Source organism: Psittacula echo, assembly GCF_963264785.1.
Source record: "Psittacula echo genome assembly, chromosome: 17".
NCBI classification, from domain to species: Eukaryota; Metazoa; Chordata; class Aves; order Psittaciformes; family Psittacidae; genus Psittacula; species Psittacula echo.
The window spans coordinates 7,520,709-7,540,590 of NC_137753.1; the positions used below are offsets into that span (position 1 = coordinate 7,520,709).

Genomic DNA, 19,882 nt, shown 5'->3' on the forward strand with positions numbered 1-19,882 from the left:
CAGTTCCTTGCGAAGTGCCTGAACACACCACCAAGGGAACTGTTTACTGTAATAAAGGAAGCTTTTCCCTTTTAAGAGTTTATTTGCCATCACTTTGAAGTTATTACCCTCCTCCTAAACCTGCAGCTGCCCAGAACATGCAGGAGCCGGGATGCAAACAAGCTGCGGAGCACCTCCCTGGGGCAGCTGGCGCGGCCCTGGCTGCTGACCGAGGGTGCCGATACCTGCCCGCGCTGGGAGCGTCTCCCTGGGACGTGCGGCGCGGCAGGAAGGCCGGGAGGTGCCAGGCGGCTGGAATGAGCCCCGCGGAGCCAGCGGCGGGGCAGGACAAGTCAGGACACCGCGACTGCTGCTCGGATCTGCTCTGAGGTCCCTTTTATCTCCCCGAGGTGGTACAAACCGCCTTCGCCTCGGCCGAGCTCAACCTGGCGGTGGTTGTGAGCGGTGTGAAGGGCTGGAGATGGTGGCGGTGGGGTGCCTGTCACCACAGCGCAGGCCCTGAGGGGCCTCCCTGCGCCATGTCCATTGCCAGGGTGGCTCCCTCACAGCTGACAGGGCCTTTGTGGGGGGCTGCGGTGCTGCCTCCGCCAGCCGACCCGGGAGCCTGGCATGTGGCTGGGGGCCGCACGGTTGACAACGGCGCCGGGGATCAGGTTTTTGGGCAGTTTAGGATCTCGGGCAGACCGCCGGCTGGGTGCTGACGGCTCCGGGCCGCCTCGCTTGGAGGCCGCTCCCTCAGAGCCGAGCGTTGCCGAAGTCTCTCGGGGCCAAGCCGAAAGCGCCCGAAGCTGCGGCCTCGGCGCTGCCGAAGGGCTCCGAAGAGCCCCGAGCGCCTCCCGGCTGGGCGGGAATTCCTCGTCCGAGTCGGTCCGAAGCTTCCCGAAATCCCTCACGCCCCCTGTCTCCGGAAAGAGCCGATGTTTCCCGAGCGCGGGGGTCACGGGAGGTGCCGGGCCGAGAGGGGCGGGAGGGGGGAACGCTGCGCGGAGAACGCGTGCGCCCGCGAAGGTCTCCGGAAGAAGCCGAGGTTTCCCGAACACCGCTCGCCAGCGAGCGGTTCCGGAAAGAGCCGAAGGTTGCCGAGCGCCGGTGGGCCGAGCGGCTCCGGAGCGGCCCGAAGGCGCCCGAGCGTCCGTCCTGCCGGACTGCTGGAGGCGGCCGCAGCGCCATGTTTGATGCTCCGCTACTTCAGTGAGGAAAATCCGCCGGCATCGCCCGAGAGCCGCCACCGCGAAGGGCTCCGCTGCCCCCGGGGAGGGGGCCCGAGACCCCCCGCCGCCGGCGGCTCATGAGCAGCGCGGCCTGAGCCGCCTCCCCCCCTCCCCTCCCCGCCGGCCCCTCTCCCGTCCCCTCCCCGCGCCGAGCCCTCCGGGAGGCGCGTTGTCACGGAGACCGGCGCCGGTGCCGGCCCGCCGCGCTGCCCCGGCCGCCGCACCGGCCCCCGGCCCGCTCCCCGGCTCCCCCCCGGCCCCGGCCCCGCTCCCCGCCGGGGGGTGGTGGCTCCGCTTGGCGATGAGTTTACCGCAGAAGGCGGCTTTGAAACCCGGCGCGGCGGCGGCGGCGGGGACCGGCCCCGGGAGCGGGGCGGCGGCGGCAGCGGCGGCGGGGCCGCCTCCTCCCCCGGCTCCCCCTCACCCGGCGGCGGCGCCGGCGCCTCACCCCAACATCAGGGCCTTGCCGCCCCAGCCGCCCCAGCAGTATCCTTTGCCCAGGGGGAGAGGGAGGCGGGGGGCGACAGCCCCTTCCCCACAGCGAGCGGGGCCTGGGGTGGGGGGCTCGGGGCCGCGGGGCCCCCTCAGCCCCGGGGTGTGTGTGTGGGGAGGGGGCGTCCCGCGGGGGGTGGCGGCTGGGGCCCCCCTCTCCTTTTTGTGTGTGTGTGTTTCTGTGTGGTTGTGCCCCCCCATTGCAGAGGGGGGGGCTGCACCTGCTGGGGTGCTGCGGGAAAGGGGGTGTCTCACCCCCCCCTTTGCTCGTGGGCTGCTTTGGGGGTTCACCCCCTTCCCCTGGGGAAGCAGAGGGTCCCTCAGCCCCCTTCCACCACCGCCCCCTCCTAGCAGCGGTGACCCCCAAGGGTAAACTTATGCACCCCTCCTCAGTCGTACCTGCGGTGCTCTCAGGTAAGTGCTTTGGCTCTGTTGTTTTCCAGACGGGTTTTCCCAGCCGGGGGCCGGTTTTCCTGGGATTCCTTTCTTTTATGGCCATTTTTTTGTCCTCCTCGGCCGGTGCGGCTCAGAACGTTGTGCTTGAGAGCAGCTTCCTCTGCGGGGCCACGCGTGGTGGGGAGGGGAAGGGTCCCGCTGCAAGAACCCCACCGCAGAACGGCCCCTGCTACAAAGAGAGGCCGGCGGCGGCTGCGAATGTTTCTTAGAGGTCTTTTGCTTCTCTGCTGCCACTAGGCCCCAAGTCAGGAGGGAAATACTGCAGGGATCAGCAGGGAAGTGGGGTGAGGTTTTGTTCCCGTCCCGCAGCATCCCCTGGCAAACTGGCTCTGCTCTTCTTCTTCCCGAACTGGAGTTTTTAATGGTGGGGGCGAAGCATGAAGTGCAAACCACACTTGGGGGAAATCTGCTCTTGTCCAGCAATGGTGTGGCCGTGCCGGGGCTGGCAGTACCAAAGAGGGTGCTTTGCTGTTGGTCGGTGGCAGCAGCTTGGGTTTTAAGAGGGTGTTTTAGCTGCTGAGGGCTTTTCCAGCCGTGTGAGGATGCCTGTGCTCTTACAGAGCAGCGTTCCCCGGGTGCAGGCGTCTTCTTGCTCTCACTTTCATTTTTGAGGTGGGAAAACCAAGCCCTTCTCTAATCAGTTTAGGTCCATTGTTTTCTCGAGCTTCCGGCAAGAATCGGTCTTGCCATGACAACAAATACGTTGCTTAAATCATGAGACTGTTGACGTTACGGATTTGTTTGGGTCAAGTGAAAATCCTCTCCAAGATTTCAGAGTGCCACAGAGGGACGTGCTCTCCGCTGGGTCCTCTTCTGGAATTCCAGCCTGTGCTTTAGGGGGGAAAGAATTAAGTGGGAAGGTGCTGTCATTGCCGAGTCAGCGGGGTGGTGGTGAGTAAAACTGTTGCTCAGGGGAAATTTGCTCACTTTTGAGTGATGTGCCAAGTGTTACCGTGGGAATGCCGGCCAGTGAGCCTGTGCTCTGCTGACCTACCCTGCAAGGTGCTGGTTTGTATGGAAAGGATCCTTTTTAACAGGGAATGTGCCACTTGGGTGCCTTGACAGATCAAGAGTTTGCTGGGCTTTCCAAAACGCCTGATTTGAAGGAATCAGTAAAAACACTGTGGAGGGACTTGAATCCTTCCCCGCCGTGGTCGGGGGTGAGCTTGGTGGTGGTTTGTGAGAGTGGCTGTGCTGTTGTAGCTCAGACAGGCGGACGCCGTGGCTTTTGGTGGCTGCTGTCACAAGTGGCCTTGCACATGTGAGGGGTGAAGCTGGGGCTTATGTCTGAGTGCAGCCTGAAAGTAAAAAAGCTTGGAAGGAGCAGACCAGACCCTGAAGGAGCTGGAGGTGTTCTGGCAGTGTGTCCCATCACAGGGACCCAGCTGGACACTCGGAGCAAGAGGTATAGAGGAGTGGAGGAGTACAGGGTAGATGTGAGGAGGTGAGGAGGTTGAAGTAATAAAGTCTGATTCTTAATTCTAGCCATACCTGTTTGAAAACACACTGTTTGACCCGCAGTAAATTTACAAACCCCTGCTCCGTGCTTGTGGTGTGGATAAACCCCTCCATGGTGCCTTTTAGATGTTGGGATGTCCTGGTGAGTTTGAGCCTCTGCTGAGCTCCTGTTGGCTTCCAGGTAGTAAACAAAAGCTGTTACCTCGCAGGAGTGAGCGTGGGGAGCAGAGTTCAGCTCTGATTTACTGGAGTGCAGAGGGTCATCCGAGTTCAGCCTTATTTTTAGCTCTCTTGGGTTTCTTTCTTTTTTTTCCCTTTCTGTTTTGATCCGACTGTTGAGGCAGCAGCGTTCTCCTCCAGCAGACACAGGCTGGTTGCAGGTTGCTTCTGGCGACTCAGAGCGAGCAAAGCACTGAGGTCTCCTCTTCACGGCAGCACAAGGGTTTATTTGTTGGCGTGAAGGATCACTGTATGTTAATAGGCAGGTTGAGGCTCGGAGTTGGGCTTCCATGTGGTGAACTTTGTGTCTTTGGAAACATGTGTGGGTTTAGTTCTTCATACGTCGTGAAATGAAATGTTATCTGTGTAACTGAGGCGAAGAATTGTGTGAGAGGGAACTGTGCAGGAAAAGAGCGTGTGCATTTGTGGAAAGGCACTAGTGAGGGAAAAGGAAAATACAGGGGGAAGAAGGGATTGAAAACATACATCTGTTTCTTGAAGGGAAGTGAAGCTGGAGAGTGATGGACATGAAGAACAGAAATGTTTTGATGGGAGTTTCATTGTGTTATGTGCTGAATAGGAAATTAATGGGAGCTGCTGTAAGACAAGACAGAGCTTTGAGAAAATTCCTTAGCTCAGTGGCTTCAAGAAGGTAAATTTCCATTCTAGAAGTAAGTTGGGATAATTCTGCAGCTACGGGAGTGGTGAGTATTCAGTCGAACCTGGTTTCAGGCAGGAGTTGTGCCCAGAAGTTGGCAGTATGAGTGCTGTGACCCTTGTCTGGGGAGATGAGAAGGATGTAACTGGAATGACACACCAAGGGGATATCACCAACAATAAATCCCACCTGCCCACCTCTGCTTTGGCTTTCAGACACCTCTGAGGAAGAAGTTCCAGAGGGAGTTGATTGTTCTGTAGTGAGACTTGTTCCATAAAAATGGCAAAGAAGGTCCCTCTGTATTCTTCACGTGGTGATGCTTGTGGCACGTGTGAAACTGCACTGTGTTTCTTCACTCTCCCTCACACTCTCACTTTGAAGGGTTTTTTGTGTGTGTTGTATCAAGCTGCTCTTTACAAAGTCTCCACATTGGGAATGAGTTCTCTCTATTGGTATAATCAGGTCACTGGTTTCCTCACAGCCCTGGCCTGGATGTGGGCAAACATTGGGCTGTGAAGGACAAACTGGTGGATGCGGGTGAGCTCCATGTCACCTGGCCCTGCAGGGTTTATTTAGTGCTCGACCTGGGAGCCAAGTTGGACCCATCGTGGGCTCTGGGCTGGTGTCAGTAGGTTTTTGTTTCCTTTTCCAAACTTCCTTGTGTTTGGAGGGAGTTCAGCTTCCTGGCTGTTGATGGGCTCTGTGCAGGGACCAGTAAACTCGACCTTAATCTATCACTGTGGCTGTTTCAGTGTGGGATTGGGTCTCTCTGGACATGTGTGTTTTTCAGGTTACTGCGGTGAGGTGATTGTGGCAGTTTCAGAAAAGTCATTGAAAATCCTTCTTTTCTTCCTCCAATTTAATTCCATTTGTGAGAAGTGGAGAGGTAGGGTCAGTGTTTGGAGGGGGGGTTCTGTGTGAGGTACATTGTTGCTGTGCATGAAAAAGTGGGGTTTGCTGATGTTGCCTCAGTACTTGAGTGCTGGCTTTAATTCTTCGGGGTTTGTTTTAGCTAACTGTGCTGTAGTCCCTTTCTGAAAGCAGTGCGCTGCTTCCTGCTCTGGTGAGTGGCATCTTCCGGATGTGAGCAGCTTCCCAAAGCCTGGGATAACTGCAAGAGATACAGGATCACTTTCGGGAATGTAAGAGACTGTGTGTGAAGTCGGGATGGGTTTCTACACACTTCCCCTGTGTAGGGGTGCAGGCCAGGTTGTGCTGTTGGAGCAGGCCTGTGTTGATGATCTTCTGGTTAAATCAAGGCTGTTGAGGACGACTTTGGCGCAGGGGGTTTTCTGTCTTAGTGGAGCAAAGAGTTGAGCTGGAGGGGAAAGTGCACAAGGATTTCTCCAAGGAGAGCATCTTCAGCGTGCACTGAAGGATCAGGGTATCTGAGTTGCTGTGATACCCCCAGTGCCATCTTCCCTCTCTGCTTACTTCCATTACAAGCGCCTCTTTCCAGAGCGTGTGATGCAACATCTCTGTGCTGCCTGGAGTTTAGCTGCTGATGGGTTTGAAGATGAAGACCCAGGGGTCAGGAAGCTGCTTGAGCAGAAAAGTCAGCTTGAAGAGCATGCTGGTGGCTTTTGTGTGGAGCGCTGGGCCCCCCTGTGCCTCAGGTGGATCCGCTCCGGCTTCTGGGCAGCTTTGACATTGGACTGGAGCTAAAACAAGAGCACGGTTGGAAGTCCTCTTCCAGATGCCAGCAGCAGCTGCTCACCAGGAAGGGTGTTTGGAGCCTTCTGGTCAAGAAAGGGAAGGAGTGGCGAGAGGTGAGCAGGAAGGAAGGAGCAGGGCTGAGATCGGAGGTGTTCTTGCTCTCTGCTTTTCCAAGTTCAGGAGTGAGGTCTCTGAAAGCACGGCTGGGTGAAGGAGAGGAAGAGCAGCGGTGTTGCCTGAGAAGTGTTTCCATTTGGAAGTGTCTGAAGTTGTGGAGATCATACAGCTTGGGAGGGAATGCAGCAGGAGGGAAGCTTTGAAAACATGGAGGCTTTCCCTGTGGTCGCGGCTCTTCTGCAGGGAAGGAACAGGAACGGGTTTGTGAGCATATTGCCAAAAAACTAAGTGCTTTTAGACCTCTCTGCCATCTCCCCTGTTGATGTTCCCCAGCCTTGGCACATCTTAGTGTTCTCTCCAGCAGAAATAGCTTTAACTTATTTAATGACAAAAGCTAATCATGTTATAGCGCAGATATGTCACTTTACCAGCTTTGGGAGACTTGGAGAGCATGATTCTTCCAGAAATGTGATTTCACACAGCTGATTTTCCCTTCATCTGAGGACATGATTGTGTGGGCTCTCTGGCAGAAGCCTGCAGGAGGTTACTTCAGCCATTTCAATATATATGTCTTTAATGTGCAGTGCTGATTTTGGAACCCAGTCTGTGTTTTTTAGCTATGGTAAGAAGTCGGTGAGAGAGTAATAGGAGACTTGGAACAGATAACTTCCCTCTCAGATGTTGGGATGTAGCAGGATTTTCAGCTCTGTGTGTGGGTTTGTCCATCACCTTAGGGCTGAAAGGCTTTTCCATGTTCTTAGCAAACACTGGGATGTGTCCAGCTGGTGCATTTCCTCTGGTTTTGTTTCACAGTAAGTTAGTGAAGCGCTCTCTTCAGAGGTCATAAGTAACCTGTATTTTCTTTCTCTCCCTAAGCCAGCAGTTTCAGGGCTGGTTAAGTGTCAAGTTCAGTTGTGTGTAAATCCGCTGATATGATTAGAGTTGTTGGAATTTTTACTCTGGGGAATTCCAGATGGGCAGTAGCACTCTTGTACAGGCGTTCTTCAGGAGGAAACTTCATCTGTGCCATGATTGTGTCTGCTGGCAAAGGCTCTTCTGGAGTGAGTGAGGAATAGCAAAGCAGTGTTTGTTATGGGGCATGGAGATGTGGGTGCAGGAGCTGTGCACCCTGGGGTCTGGAGGAGCTGGGGGAACTCATTTCTCTTTCTTTGTTTTAAGGGAACAGTTGCTGTGACTTCTCCTAGTGCTGTGTTTTACACTGGGTGGCAGTTTGAAGAGCTTCTCCTGTGTACAGCTTTCCTTTCCAAACTCCACTTGGTTTTGCCTCCCAAATAGGAGATGATGATGTGGAACAGCTGGAAGAAGAAAATAGAATGTGTTCTTAAAAAAGGACAGGATCAAAGGGAGAGAGCAAAATGAGCTTTTAGGCTAGTGAAATTTTCTAGTACATGTTATTCTTATGTTTTATTATATACGTTTGGAAGATGTCCCAGAACACGCGCTCCCTTCTCGTAGTAGGTGATGGCACGCTGTTGCTGATGGGACTTGAGTCAAATTGCTGCTGGGCACGTAACTGGGTTAATGAGACAGCATTTTTCCTTCTTTCCTGAAAGGAAAACAATGCACTGTGTATTTGGATTGTACCTAAGAATTGTTTGTACCTTTATTTGCTGTGCAGTCATATGAGGGGGAGAGGAAAGGCCAAGTTTCCCCACACCAAGATTGTATCAGGTTGAAAGCAATTCTGCTACCACAAATAATATGTTTCTGTTGTGCGTTCTTTATCTGGTTGAGGGCTAAACTATTTCTAGAGCCTGAAATATACCTGGAAAAAAGGCAGAGTGGCTTCTATAATGTGCATCTTGAAAGGAAGCATATGCAGTCGTCGACCGATACCTGTGGCCTTCTCCAAAGCCGTCGGTGAAGGCTTGAAATGGGTCAGGACTTGTCGAGATGTGTGGAGCAGCTGCTGTTTCCAAGTGGTTGAGCTCAGCAGGAATGAGGGAATGAGACTCTTGTGCTCTGAAGGAAGAGTATCTGCATGGGAATAACTCTGTCAAAGTCACAGACACAAACCCCATCCCTGCTCTCACCCTGTCACCAGGGGAATGGCCTGCCCATGGTACAGCCTCGGAGTGATGGGCAAAGAGGTCTTGCTGCCAGGCTTTGAGTTTGCTCTTGATGCTGTGAAAACACCGAGCCAGGAAGAGTTAATGCAGTTAAAGATCTTAAATAACACAGATTGTCTGCGGTTTGGAAAGCTTTTGGGAGGTGGAAGCTAATAAACATTGCACCAATTCCCTCTTTCGGGTTGGGATGATGATCGTGTGTTTGTGTTTCGGTTTGATGTGAGGGTGACTCTGTGGAGTACTGAATTACTAAGAGTAGTAGTCAGATTTAAAGTCGGCCCTGCTGGTGGCATTTGGAAGTCCATTTGAACTAAAGCTATGGCTGCACTAGTGGTGGTCTGAAAAAGAGATTTCCCTCTTTTATGCCTTATTAAGAAGTCGTAGAAGTCACTGGGCCTTGAAACCGGCATTTTTCTGGGCTTATTTTGCTCAGAAGTGACAGAAGTCTTCAGTCTTTTCAGACTAAGCTGGAGACTCTTCCTACAGGTATCAAAGGGAAAGATTTTTCTAGTGATACTACTTGCAGCTTTGGTTTTTGAGTCAGCCACTGTCTTTGAAAGGCTCCCAGCATCCCGAGGAAAGGCCTTGTCTGTAGGAAATGTGCATTTCCACTCTGCAGTGAGATTTGTCCTTCTGTCCTTGGGCTGCCAGGAGATTTTCTGCAGCTCTGTCAAGTCTGATGTGAAATTCGGAATGGAATCTGGTCTGAAGTCTTGAATTCGTGTTTGTGGTAATGAAGATGCTATAGGCTTGACACTGGGTGCTTTATTTTGCCGCATGCAGCTGGTGAATTGGACAGACTCAATATCTATGTTACATCTGAAAAGGAAGCTGGCAGGGTGCTATAGCTGAGGGTATGTAACCTGTACTGCTTATTGGGGGCAAGTCAAGAAATCAAAACGCATTTAAGGCATCTTTGTATTGACTTCTAATGTGAAGTTCATGGTGCATCTTGCACGCTGGAGTGCGGTGGGAAGGGGATTTCAGCAGTTGTGATCCATGCATGGAAACGCTCTTGTGGATGTACTGGAGCTGGTGAGACATCTTTGAGCTCAACTCGGGGCAGAATGCAAAGTTTGTCTGGCCCTTTCTCTCCACTGCTTACACACATACAAATGCTGGTTACTGGACAGGCTCTCTTTGAATAGTTCACTTTTATGGGCTCTGTGTTTTGTATTGGAGGTTTGTGAAATAATTCAGCTGTCAACCTGTCCGACTTGGGTTTTGTGTTTTCCTTCAGCATTATTGTGTTTTACAATACATTGCAAAGTGCTTTTATGGCTGTCTCTTGAAAAGAAAACAGATCTAATGTTTGTGGGTATGCAAATGTAGCAAAGTGTGATTTTTGATGAGCTGAAGCTGTTCAGCTTAATTGTATTGATCACATTCCAAACCACTTTATAAATTGAAACAGAAAAGTTCATCTGCACAATAAACTGTGTTTAAATAACTGGTGCTGAGCTTGTGCACCAAGTTTAACTTGGAATATTCCCATTTCCCCCAAAAAAACTTAGGTTCTATTGCAGTGTCTGTGCAGAAGTACCTGATGTTACCGGCATGCACCCAACCAATTGTTGCTGCACTTGGCACGGTCCCCTTGCTGCTCGCTGGAGCCAAACTCACTTTATCCACTCAGGCTGACATTAAGATCATTAAATAAATGAATGAATTGTCCTGTCACCAAATTCCCGTCCTGGCAGCTGGAGAACATGTGAGTTTTATAGCCTGGACCTGTTTCCAGAATGTCTTGTTGAATGGCCTGAATGTCAGTAGTGGGGACAGTCGGCAGAGAGCTTTCTAGTGAGACGTGGGTGCCTTGCTGAGAGTTATGGTGTGGAGTGGTTCAAAAGCCTGAATTACCAGACAGCTGATTGTCCAAGAGGAGCATTAATTAACCTGTGAAGGGTGTGTAGAAAGAACCTGGAGCACAGCAATAAAACAAGAGAGCAGGAGAGCACCGAGGAGGGTGGAGAGCTGCTTCTCTGTTGGCAGCGCAGGTTGGTCTTGCTCTTTGAAAGGAGTTTGTCAGGGGAAGAACGCAGCCAATCTGGGACGTGTTGAGAGCAGGGATAACTCTTGGTCTCCATCAGGGAGTTTGCGGTCTTGCTGGTTGAGCTAAAAGGTCACTCAGGGTTTGGAAGCTCTTGGAGAAGTCTGCTGAACTTCCACCTCCAGGAGGAGAAGGTTGAAAATACGTCCTCAAAGGAGGAGAGTTCACTCGTCAGGCTTGGATTGATTTTCCTTGTGGTCTAGCTCTGTCCTTGGGTTTATTATGTTGCTGTTAAGGTGGTGGTTTTGCTTAGGAATGAGGGACACAAAAGGTCTCTGGCATCAGTGCTTGCTGCAGGTGGGTCAAAAATGTCTCTGAATTGCAAAGGAAAAAGAGGAAGTATATTGGGACCAGCCTGTTTGGTGGCCTGTGTATCTGCAGGCTGCTTGTGCTGCAGTTCCCGGTAGTGTCAGGGATGCTTTGCAACAGGGATGTAAAATACTTGACTTGGTCCATTCCTGTTCTGAACCATATTCAGTGCTCTCAAACTGGAGCAAATCCTTTTCTGGATTTTCTCTTTGCCTCCTCCCCATACCTTAGTGTTTGTCTTGATAGTTAGTTTGATAAAAGGCTGTAAAACAGCACTTGTAAAACAGGCAACAACCTGCCCTTGAACACTGCCAGGGATGGGGCAGCCACAGCTTCTCTGGGCACCCTGGGCCAGCGCCTCAGCACCCTCACAGGGAAGAGCTTCTGCCTAAGAGCTCATCTCAGTCTCCCCTCTGGCAGGTTCAAGCCATTCCCCTTGGCCTGTCCCTACAGGCCCTTGTCCCAAGCCCCTCTCCAGGTTTCCTGCAGCCCCTTCAGGCACTGGAGCTGCTCTCAGGTCTCCCCTTCAGGAGCCTTCTCTTCCCCAGGCTGCCCCAGCCCAGCTCTCTCAGCCTGGCTCCAGAGCAGAGCTGCTCCAGCCCTCGCAGCATCTCCATGGCCTCCTCTGGCCTCGCTCCAGCAGCTCCACGTCCCTCTTGTGCTGCTGCCCCAGAGCTGGATCAGGGCTGCAGGGGGGGTCTCCCCAGAGCACAGCAGAGGGGCAGGATCCCCTCCCTGAGCTGCTGCTCCCGCTCTGGGGGTGCAGCCCAGCACACGGGGGGGTTCTGGGCTCAAGCTCTCACTGAAGCCGGGTCATGGGGAGCTTCTCCTCAACAGGTGTAGGGCATCTCCATCTTCCTGCCTCACACCTACGGGCTGGTTCAGCTGTGTAGTGTTGCTTCAGAGGCCACTTTGCACTGTAAAGAGAGAGATGAGTGCTTGGAAGTCTTCCTCATTGGCCATGTGCAGCAGATTGAGCTTTCCCCCTGTGCTTCACCTCTGTGCTTGTGGCCTGAATTCAACAGGCAGGGCTAACAGAATTCAACCCAGGGTTTCTCTTAAGTGAAGAACACGGAGACTCATTTACTGCTCATCTTCAGACTCTACTGGGATAAATATATTGTGGTTATTACTGGTTTTCTTGAAGCACCCTGTAGAGGTGTGTGTAAGGATGCAATTGAGAGTCCTTAGCAGGAAAAATAGAATGTGTGGAGGATTGGACCAAGGAGACTCTGAGCTCCCGTCCAGCTTCAGTGAAGCATGGTTTTTTGCAGCAGTGTAAGGTGCATTGCATTGTCTTCCCAAGCTGCCTGCTTCCTCAGGTTTTCACTTTGTATGACACAGGATTTTAGCTTGGATAAAGTCATACGAGCTCTGCATGTGGCAAGAGCGTACTTAGGGTTTCATTTCATTTTGATAAACCGCTGAAATGAAGGTTATGAGGGGGAGAATCAGGAGGCGTTACAAAACTGGGAGTCAAGATGAGCATTAATACTCCTAAGCAAACTGCTGGAATTTATTGCTGAGCAGAGGGCAGGCCCATGGGTCTGGGTGACAGCGCTGCTGTCACTGTGATGCTTCCTGATAGATTGACCAGCAGAGCAGCACATTTTCCCATGAAGTCACAGCATGAAGTCCTAAAGACACGGTAGGAAATGTGGCAGAATGGATGAGATGGTAAAGTACTGGGCTGTTTGATATTCCTGCTTGTCATCCAGAGAGAAAGCCTGGCTTGGGAATGCACGGGCGCTGCTGGAGGGTCCTGATCCTCCTATAGAGGAGAGGTGTGTGTGGGTTGTAGCTCTGTAATAACTTACTTGTGGGGTTAAGGTACAGAGGTTGAGGTAAGTTAATGGCATGCACAGGAAGATGAAAAGAATAAGCTGCTTTTTAGGACATTACAGACATTTAGACTCTTGGGTGAACATAACCACCACCAAGCCTGCAGTACTTGTGTCTGTATCAGGAACTTTGTTTTCCAGATACAGGTAATTGCTGGTGCTAAAGGGAAGCTGGAGACGTAAGATTTGACTTTCTGGATCCAGTCGGAGGGAAGGTGGACTGTAACCCCCACAGGGAGTTTGTTCTAGGCTGTAGCTGAATAAAGGCTGAATAGGAGCTTGGTTACTTGTCTCTGTGATGAAGCGTATTCCTTCTGGTTTGCCCTCTTCTGTGTGTTGTTTTAGTTGTGTCATCTGTCCCTCTGTGCTTTGTCTGTTCAGACTTCAATGTTCTTAACTGGTTTTGTGTTTGCAGGATATACTCAGTGTGGAAATGACTGTGTGTGTGTAAGTAACTGTTCTGAAGGAATAAAACCCCAAAGCCACAAAGCAAACAATCCCAATCTTCTCTTGGTGGTGAGGCTTTGGAAATGGAGAGATTGCTGTGCTGGCAGGGTCACTGCCCAGCTCCACACCTCGCACCCAGATGCCAAAGCCTGTTTATTGGGTTACCTGGAAGCAAACAGTGGTGAAGCAGGTCAGTGCCACTCAGTGAGCATGCAGGCAGCCAGTACCAGGCCAGAAACCGCTGTTTCAGCTGCTGATCAGGGGACAGAAGTGTGTAAATTTGGGGCTATTTGTTGTCTTTGAAGTGGGATTCAGTTTGTGAGTTTTGAGTGTGGTGGTGTGCATTGTCTTAAGCGCAGTGTTTGAAATACAGAGGATCTGACAATAACCCCACCAGCAGTTGTGTTGCAGAATGTGAACGGTAGAAGGTGTTCATGGCTGTAGCTCTGCTCTCTTGACTTTATTAAAAATACTTTATTAAATACTTTAATAATAAATTAATGATTTATTATTACTTTACAATACTTTAATTCAATACTTTAATAATACTTTATTAGAAAGACAATTTTTTCTGCCAGACAAGGTGTGCACAGACATCTGATGCAGCCAGAGGCCTGGAGGATAGCTGCGGAGCCATACCTATGAAGCCAAAGTAACTCCAGAAAGGAGCGAGCTGGTGCGTGCCACTGAGCTACGGCTGAGATCAAAACCTGGTTCTCCTGTGGCATCTCCTCCCAGTTGCTCCCTGTGATCCCTGTGGAGCTGGCCGGCTTGCAGCCTTGCAGCCTTGCTTTGTGTGTTCTCACAGCATTTACCAAGCCATTTGCTTAGTCCTGATCTTGGGTAGCTGCTATTCTGTGAACACTACTGCTGTCACTTACTGCCCCCTTCAAAAAGCGATGATGGAGAACAGCAATTGTCATACGTTTGGCTCAGCCATTGCCTTGTGTCAGGTTTGCCTCAGCCACTGCTTGGAACTGTTGTGGGTGTGATGTTTCTTCTTGGGTGCTTATATACTATAAAGATTCCTGCTTTCCCCCCCCCCCTTTCCATCTTCCTTTCCTGAACAGTGTAGTTCATTCACTCTGTGAAGTCTCCTCCATGTTCACTGGGAGTGATGCTTCCGGCCTGGCTTGTGAGGCCAGATTGGATAGGGCTTGGAGCAAGCTGCTCTAGTGGAAGGTGTCCCTCCATGGCAGGGGATTGGGACTGGATGAGGTTTAAGGTCCTTTCAACCCAAACCACTCTGTTATTCTATGCCCACCTCTGGCCTGGGATGAGCAGCTTCCCTCTTCCTTGGTGATGGTTGCAGTGAGTTCGCTCGGTGGCCTTGCTTGATAAAGTGACCCAGGAATTCTTCCGTTCTCCTAACTCCTCCGTTCACTTCCACCTTTAAATGTTCTAAACAAGGCTCTCGGGGTGGGTTTTGAACGGACACACAGGGGGTGTGGTTGGCTCTGAGCACCCTGGTTATCAGCCGGGGCAGAAACTGCAGCGGGCAGCAGCTGGAGCTGCTTTTTGGCAGTGTCTTTGCATTTGTCCTCTCTCGAGGGGGGTTTGCAGCGTGCAGTCACCTCCAGTGCATGTGCTGGGGGTTAGGAGCCAGCATTCCATTGCCCTGCTGGCTGTTCCTTACCTAAGTATGTGTTCTAACACTTACCAGCTGCGTGGTAGCCAGAGGCTGGTCTAGAAGAGCTTCTGTCGAGTAAAGCAGTGTTAAGATATCTCGCTCTTTAACGTAATGGATATTTTTTCCCTTCTGTTGTAGTTAAATGCAGAAATAAATGCAGTTGAAAGTATCCAAAGGACTTTTTTCTTGCTGCTCCGCGCTGAGAAAAGCCTTGGTTAAGATGCTTTCTTCCCTCTGAGCTTGGCTCATTTTTAGACGCTAAAGGGCATTTTGAGACCATGTTTTACCTTCGGTTTACATCATGTTCATATGAAACAGACCAAAAAAAATCCAGTGCTTTGCCAAATATTTTTGGAGAGAACAAGCTTTGTGGATAATCGTTTTCATGTTTTACCTGCTCCGCCGTGTGTTAAGGCTCTACCCTGAAAACAGCCTTTGAGAGATGAGCCTTCAAGTAGTCACTTGTGACAGGTTGATTAAGAAATATACTCGACGTTAGATTTAATCAAGATTTGAATAATGGGGTTAGAATTGACTGTCACTCCTCTGATCCGGTTATTTTTAGATTGGGATCTCTATGTGCCACTCCCCAGGTCGTCTATACCATTGTGCTGAAGGCAGCCTGCTCCAAGTGCTGCTTGACAGAGTGGGTCTTCTCCAGTTCTGTACTTGCCGCTTCATCGCTTAACACATCCCTTCTGAAACGTGCCAAAACTTGGCATTCCAGAGCAAAGGAATTCCAGGGTTGCTACCCAAAATACAGCTCAGATAGAATGGGATCCCAGAGTGGTTTGGGTTGAAGGGACCTTAAAGCTCATCCAGTTCCAACCCTGCCACGGGCAGGGACCCCTTCCACTAGAGCAGCTTGCTCCAAGCCCCTGTGTCCAACCTGGCCTTGAACACTGCCAGGGATGGGGCAGCCACAGCTTCTTTGGGTAACCTACAGATACATATATATGTACATATGAGCAGATGCATCATGGTGCTGTGAGTGGTGGGACTTCAGCTCCTTCCCTATTCAAGAAACGTTTGGTGAAACACTAAATATTTAATCACCTTTTAGCTCTTGGAGGAAAAAGGCAGAGGTAGGAAATACCTTCAGGATGTGGGTAAGATGGGCCTAAGCAGTCACTTAGCTATTGCAGGGTCAGAAAGTCTGTGCTGAACTGTGCTGCTGCCCTCGCAGCATGGGAATCGTGCTGGCCGCATGCTCACTGGAGCTCCCTGAGCTTCAGCATTCCACTGGAGCACTGCCCCTGCTCCATCCGTATCCTGGCGTGAGGTCCTGAGCCTTTTACGCACAGCGGCTCCAGCCGGGTGCCTCAAGGGGAATGGTGTTTGTGAGGATGGAGCCCTCAGCTCTCACTGGAAGCCATCGCCTGCCTCTCCCCAGGGATGCGTGTTGTGGCTGCTGTTGGCTGTGGGTTTTCTCTTGCCTAAAGGTGAGAACTAAACTGTTTCTTTGCGGTAGCTTCCTACTGTCAGCTCGGGAAAACAGTAAGTTCTGTCTGGATTAAAGCCTAAGGAGTAGTTATGGACCAGGAGGGGTTTGTGGAACCTCCTGGTCACTGCTCTCCAGGAGAAGCCTGACTGCAGAGGGGTCCAGTGGAGGAAAGCGGGGTTTGTTTGCATGGGAGGTGAGTGAACCTGGGTTATTTGAAAGGAGCTTTCGCCTTTGTTGCCCTGCCCTGGCTGCAGAGATTTGCTGAATTCCACTTAAGAATGGGGAAATTGCAACAAAATATTCTCGTCAGTGATGGAAAGAGATTGCCCCAAATTCAAAATGAGCCATGCACGTGCCTGGCAAGTGCTCCACAATGTCAGCTTCGTTGTGCCTGGTAACAGCATCAACTTCCCCTTGGAAACCTTTGGTGGCAGCGTGGGCAGAAGAAGGCTGAAGCTCGTGTGAAGTTCATCTCGTGGTGCCTTCAAGCAAGGAGCTGTTTAACCGCAGGGTGGAGTTGGGACTTCCTTGTGTGTTATTCCCAGGCAGGGTTTGGCTTTGCTGCGTCAGGGTGGCCGCTCACAGGTTTTGGTTTTGGTTTCTGGGCTGTTGTGCAGCATAACCACAGTGTGGGAGCGGGTGCTGTGTGAAACTGCCCTTGAGAGGGAACCCAAAGGAGAGGCCTCACACACCGGGTGTGAGGTTAAGAAGTAGGTAGGATCTGAGAGCAGGCCATCGCTTCCCTGTCCTTGGGAACAGCAAGGTTCCTGTGGTCATTTTGCATGATCCAGGGGACAGGATGATGCTTGAAGATCACCCCAATCTCAGCACTGACTCAGGCAGTCAGCCTGAGTTGCTGGAGTGAAACCAGTGAACTGATGACAGCCTCTATACTGAAAACGTGCCTCGTCCCCTCTGCAGCTTACAGCTCAGTAAAAACACAGGGCATAAACCCAGGAGACCTTCACCCACTGTGCTTTGAAGAGGTTCATTCGATTGCTGCATCTTTCAGTCGTGTTGCTTGTCCCTTAAAGCCTTTTACATGCTTGGGTGTCGAGGCTGCGGTGTCTGCACTGGAAGCAGCAGAGAGGCCAGCAGTGAGACTTAGATCTACCTGCTCTATGGCAGCTGCACTTGGAGCTCGTTTACTGGCCTTAAAGCACTTAGTGAGGGTCTTTGTCTGCCTTTCCTTAGGCCTTAATTTTTTCCCACCTGAATATGGAGGTGTAAGCAGCATCATGTAGCTCTCGGGTATGTTGTGCTTGATTATGGGAGAACTTGTGCCTTTCTTATGTCTTTAGTTGTTTTATTGACTAACTTCTATCATAGATTGTTTGATTCCTGAATGCTGGCATTTCACAAGTGCATCTCAGACGTGTTATCGGGACTGTACAAAGCAGAATGAAGCAGAACAACTATTTCCGTCTCTATTTACCTGCCGAGTGTGCTTTCACACAGGTGTTATTGACGTCCTCATGTCTCCGGTGGTGACACCAAAGCTTTGGAGTAAAGACTTTCCACTTAAGTTGCTGCTCAATGCGTGCTGCATTCAGAAACAGAGATAAATCAGCTGCACCCTGCTATGATTTGTTCTTACTCATCAGCGCAGCAGCCTCTGACTTGCACTTAAGAAGGTGAAAGAGAATTTCCCATCTGTATTTATAGTGCCAGAGTTGCAAATCGAAGCCCGAGTCGTTGCCAGTCAGAAATAAGCGTTTCATGGACTCTTGTTTCTTTTTCTCCTCTATTTCCATGGTTCTTCAGACCTTGGTTTCAAGCTCAGGGATCGTACAAGCAGCTGCTTGAGTTCCAAGCGCACAAAGAATCACCTGTATTTATGCTGAGTAACTTTCTTTAGTTTCTTGCTCTTTCTGGTGGTTTTGGTTCTTTCTCCCCTTTTGAGGGTGTTTTGGTAATGGGACAGTTGGATCTGAGAGCACGTAGCATTAAAAACACAGGAAACTAAAGACATGATGCAAGAAGATGCTGTAAAATCCCCTTCTGCAGCAGTGCAGCTACTTTGCTGTTTGCAGTGGATGGGGGTTGTGTTTTTAGTTCCTCTTCCCCCTCCACGTGGCCATTCTCCACCTGTGAAGAAACAAAGGAGGCAAAAACTCCTCCTGCAGTGGAGGAGGCGAGAGCAGCAGGCACGAGTGCATGTGTATTTATGTGTGCATGTGGCTCTTTGTGCTGGGAGCTGGATGTGGGGTACATAGGGGCTGTGTGCAGGGTCTGTCAGGGTGGATTCTCCCTCTGGACGCATTTGGGATGCCTGAGGAACAGGATCTTTTTGCACAGCTGGCTGTTTTTAATGAGAGCTTCCACCATTTTCCAGCAGGCAACAGATGAGCACTTCTAAAACGATCTTTATCTTAATGGTTAAGAAGGGGAGCCCTTTCTGTATTGAAAACCTGAAAGGAAGCAGCACCCTATGCGAACAGGGGCTTTGTGCATGCTTCTGTAATGGGCTATCAATCAAACTTAATTAAAACTGTGGTTAGGCAGGGTCTTATCCCTTTTAATGCAGCTACAACACAGGGGAAAGAGTTTCTATCTTTATAAACTGCTCTTGTAGAAGTTATTGCTGTGATTGCAGTTAAGAAGCCTGTGGTTTTAAGGCAAATAAATGAGTTTGCTTCTCTCTATAAAGACATCTCTTGCCCCTTGGCCAACTCCAGAAATAGGTGTGGAGTCCCCGAAAGTGAAGGGCTTAAACGTAGCAGTGTTGGTTAGTTTGGTGGTGCAAAAAGAGTTTGTTTTGTGTGGTTATCCAAAGTAAGGCTGTGGCAGGAGAATGGAACCTGCACACTCAGGTCTGCTTTGATACAGTCCAGGCATCCTGCATGCAGGAGCTCCTCTGCCATAGCAGCTTCATTTGGTGGTGGCTGGGCTGTCCCCTTGCGTCCCATGGTTAGAAGGATGGATGTTAAAAGGAGTGGGAATAGGCACCTTGTTTTCTCTCACTGAAGTGTTCCTGTGTTTGGTTACATGCAAGGTTTGCTGCAGGGACCTCTTTGTCCTGGTCCTGCCAGCATCAGAACCTCGGCTCTGCACTGGTCAAGACTTCAGAGGCAGGGAGGGTTCAAACTATCCTCTTTGCTTGTAGGCTCCAGCATTCAGCAGGTGTCCAGGGCAGGAGAGGAGTGTCCAGTCCAGCCTAGATGTGTGCATTCACTGCTTTACGCAGCAGTCTGCTCCTTCACAAGAAGGTACGTGATGGCCGCGTCTTAAACCATGTGCGAATGCACTCCTGGTGCTTGTGGCTGCGTGGCTGAGGCAAGGAGCTTGTGTGTGCCCCTGTTTCAACATCTGAGAGAAGAAATACTGCCCAGCAAGTGTCAGTCCCTTTGCGACAGTGCTCACCTTCGTTGTTCTGCATCTCAAACTGATGGTCGCGTGTGCCCGTGGTAAATAGCACACCAGTATCAACCGTGACACCCTCCTTTGGCCTATTGTAGGTGTTTTGGTCAGTCACTGAGCTCTGCTGAGGTTTTATGGTAACACTAAGGAAATGAGGAAGGAAGTGTTGGTTTTGTTTGGTGAAATCAGTGTTAAGCTTATTTTCTCTGGAGCTGTGAAGGGCTCCGGGGCTTTGTCGCACACTGGGTAATTATCCTGAAATGAGGAGCAGGTCTCTCAGTGTAAAGGACCCGGAGAAGGAACACAAACATTTCCTCAGTACCAGGAGTGCAACAATAGCTCATTGTTGGGAGGAAGGGATTGCAGAAAAGCAAGCAGACTTTTAGACACAGGGGGTTTATTTTCTATAGCTTATTATTTATCTTGCACTTGGAGGCTCTTTGG

General features: G+C 50.8%; 1 protein-coding gene across 17 annotated transcripts in view; it reads left to right on the forward strand.

The window, feature by feature from the left end:
* The first annotated feature begins 1,101 nt into the window (after window positions 1–1,101).
* Window positions 1,102–19,882, forward strand: part of EIF4G3 (eukaryotic translation initiation factor 4 gamma 3) — a 152,616-nt gene continuing 133,835 nt past the window's right edge. For 16 of the 17 annotated variants that reach the window (XM_080631497.1, XM_080631482.1, XM_080631495.1 and 13 more), the window contains exon 1: window positions 1,102–1,697. In XM_080631497.1, coding sequence (XP_080487623.1) covers window positions 1,513–1,697 — 185 coding nt within the window. In that variant the 5' untranslated portion in view covers window positions 1,102–1,512. Of the gene's footprint in view, window positions 1,698–1,819; window positions 2,118–19,882 lie in introns of those variants that run through there. The other variant, XM_080631483.1, reaches the window with a different exon arrangement.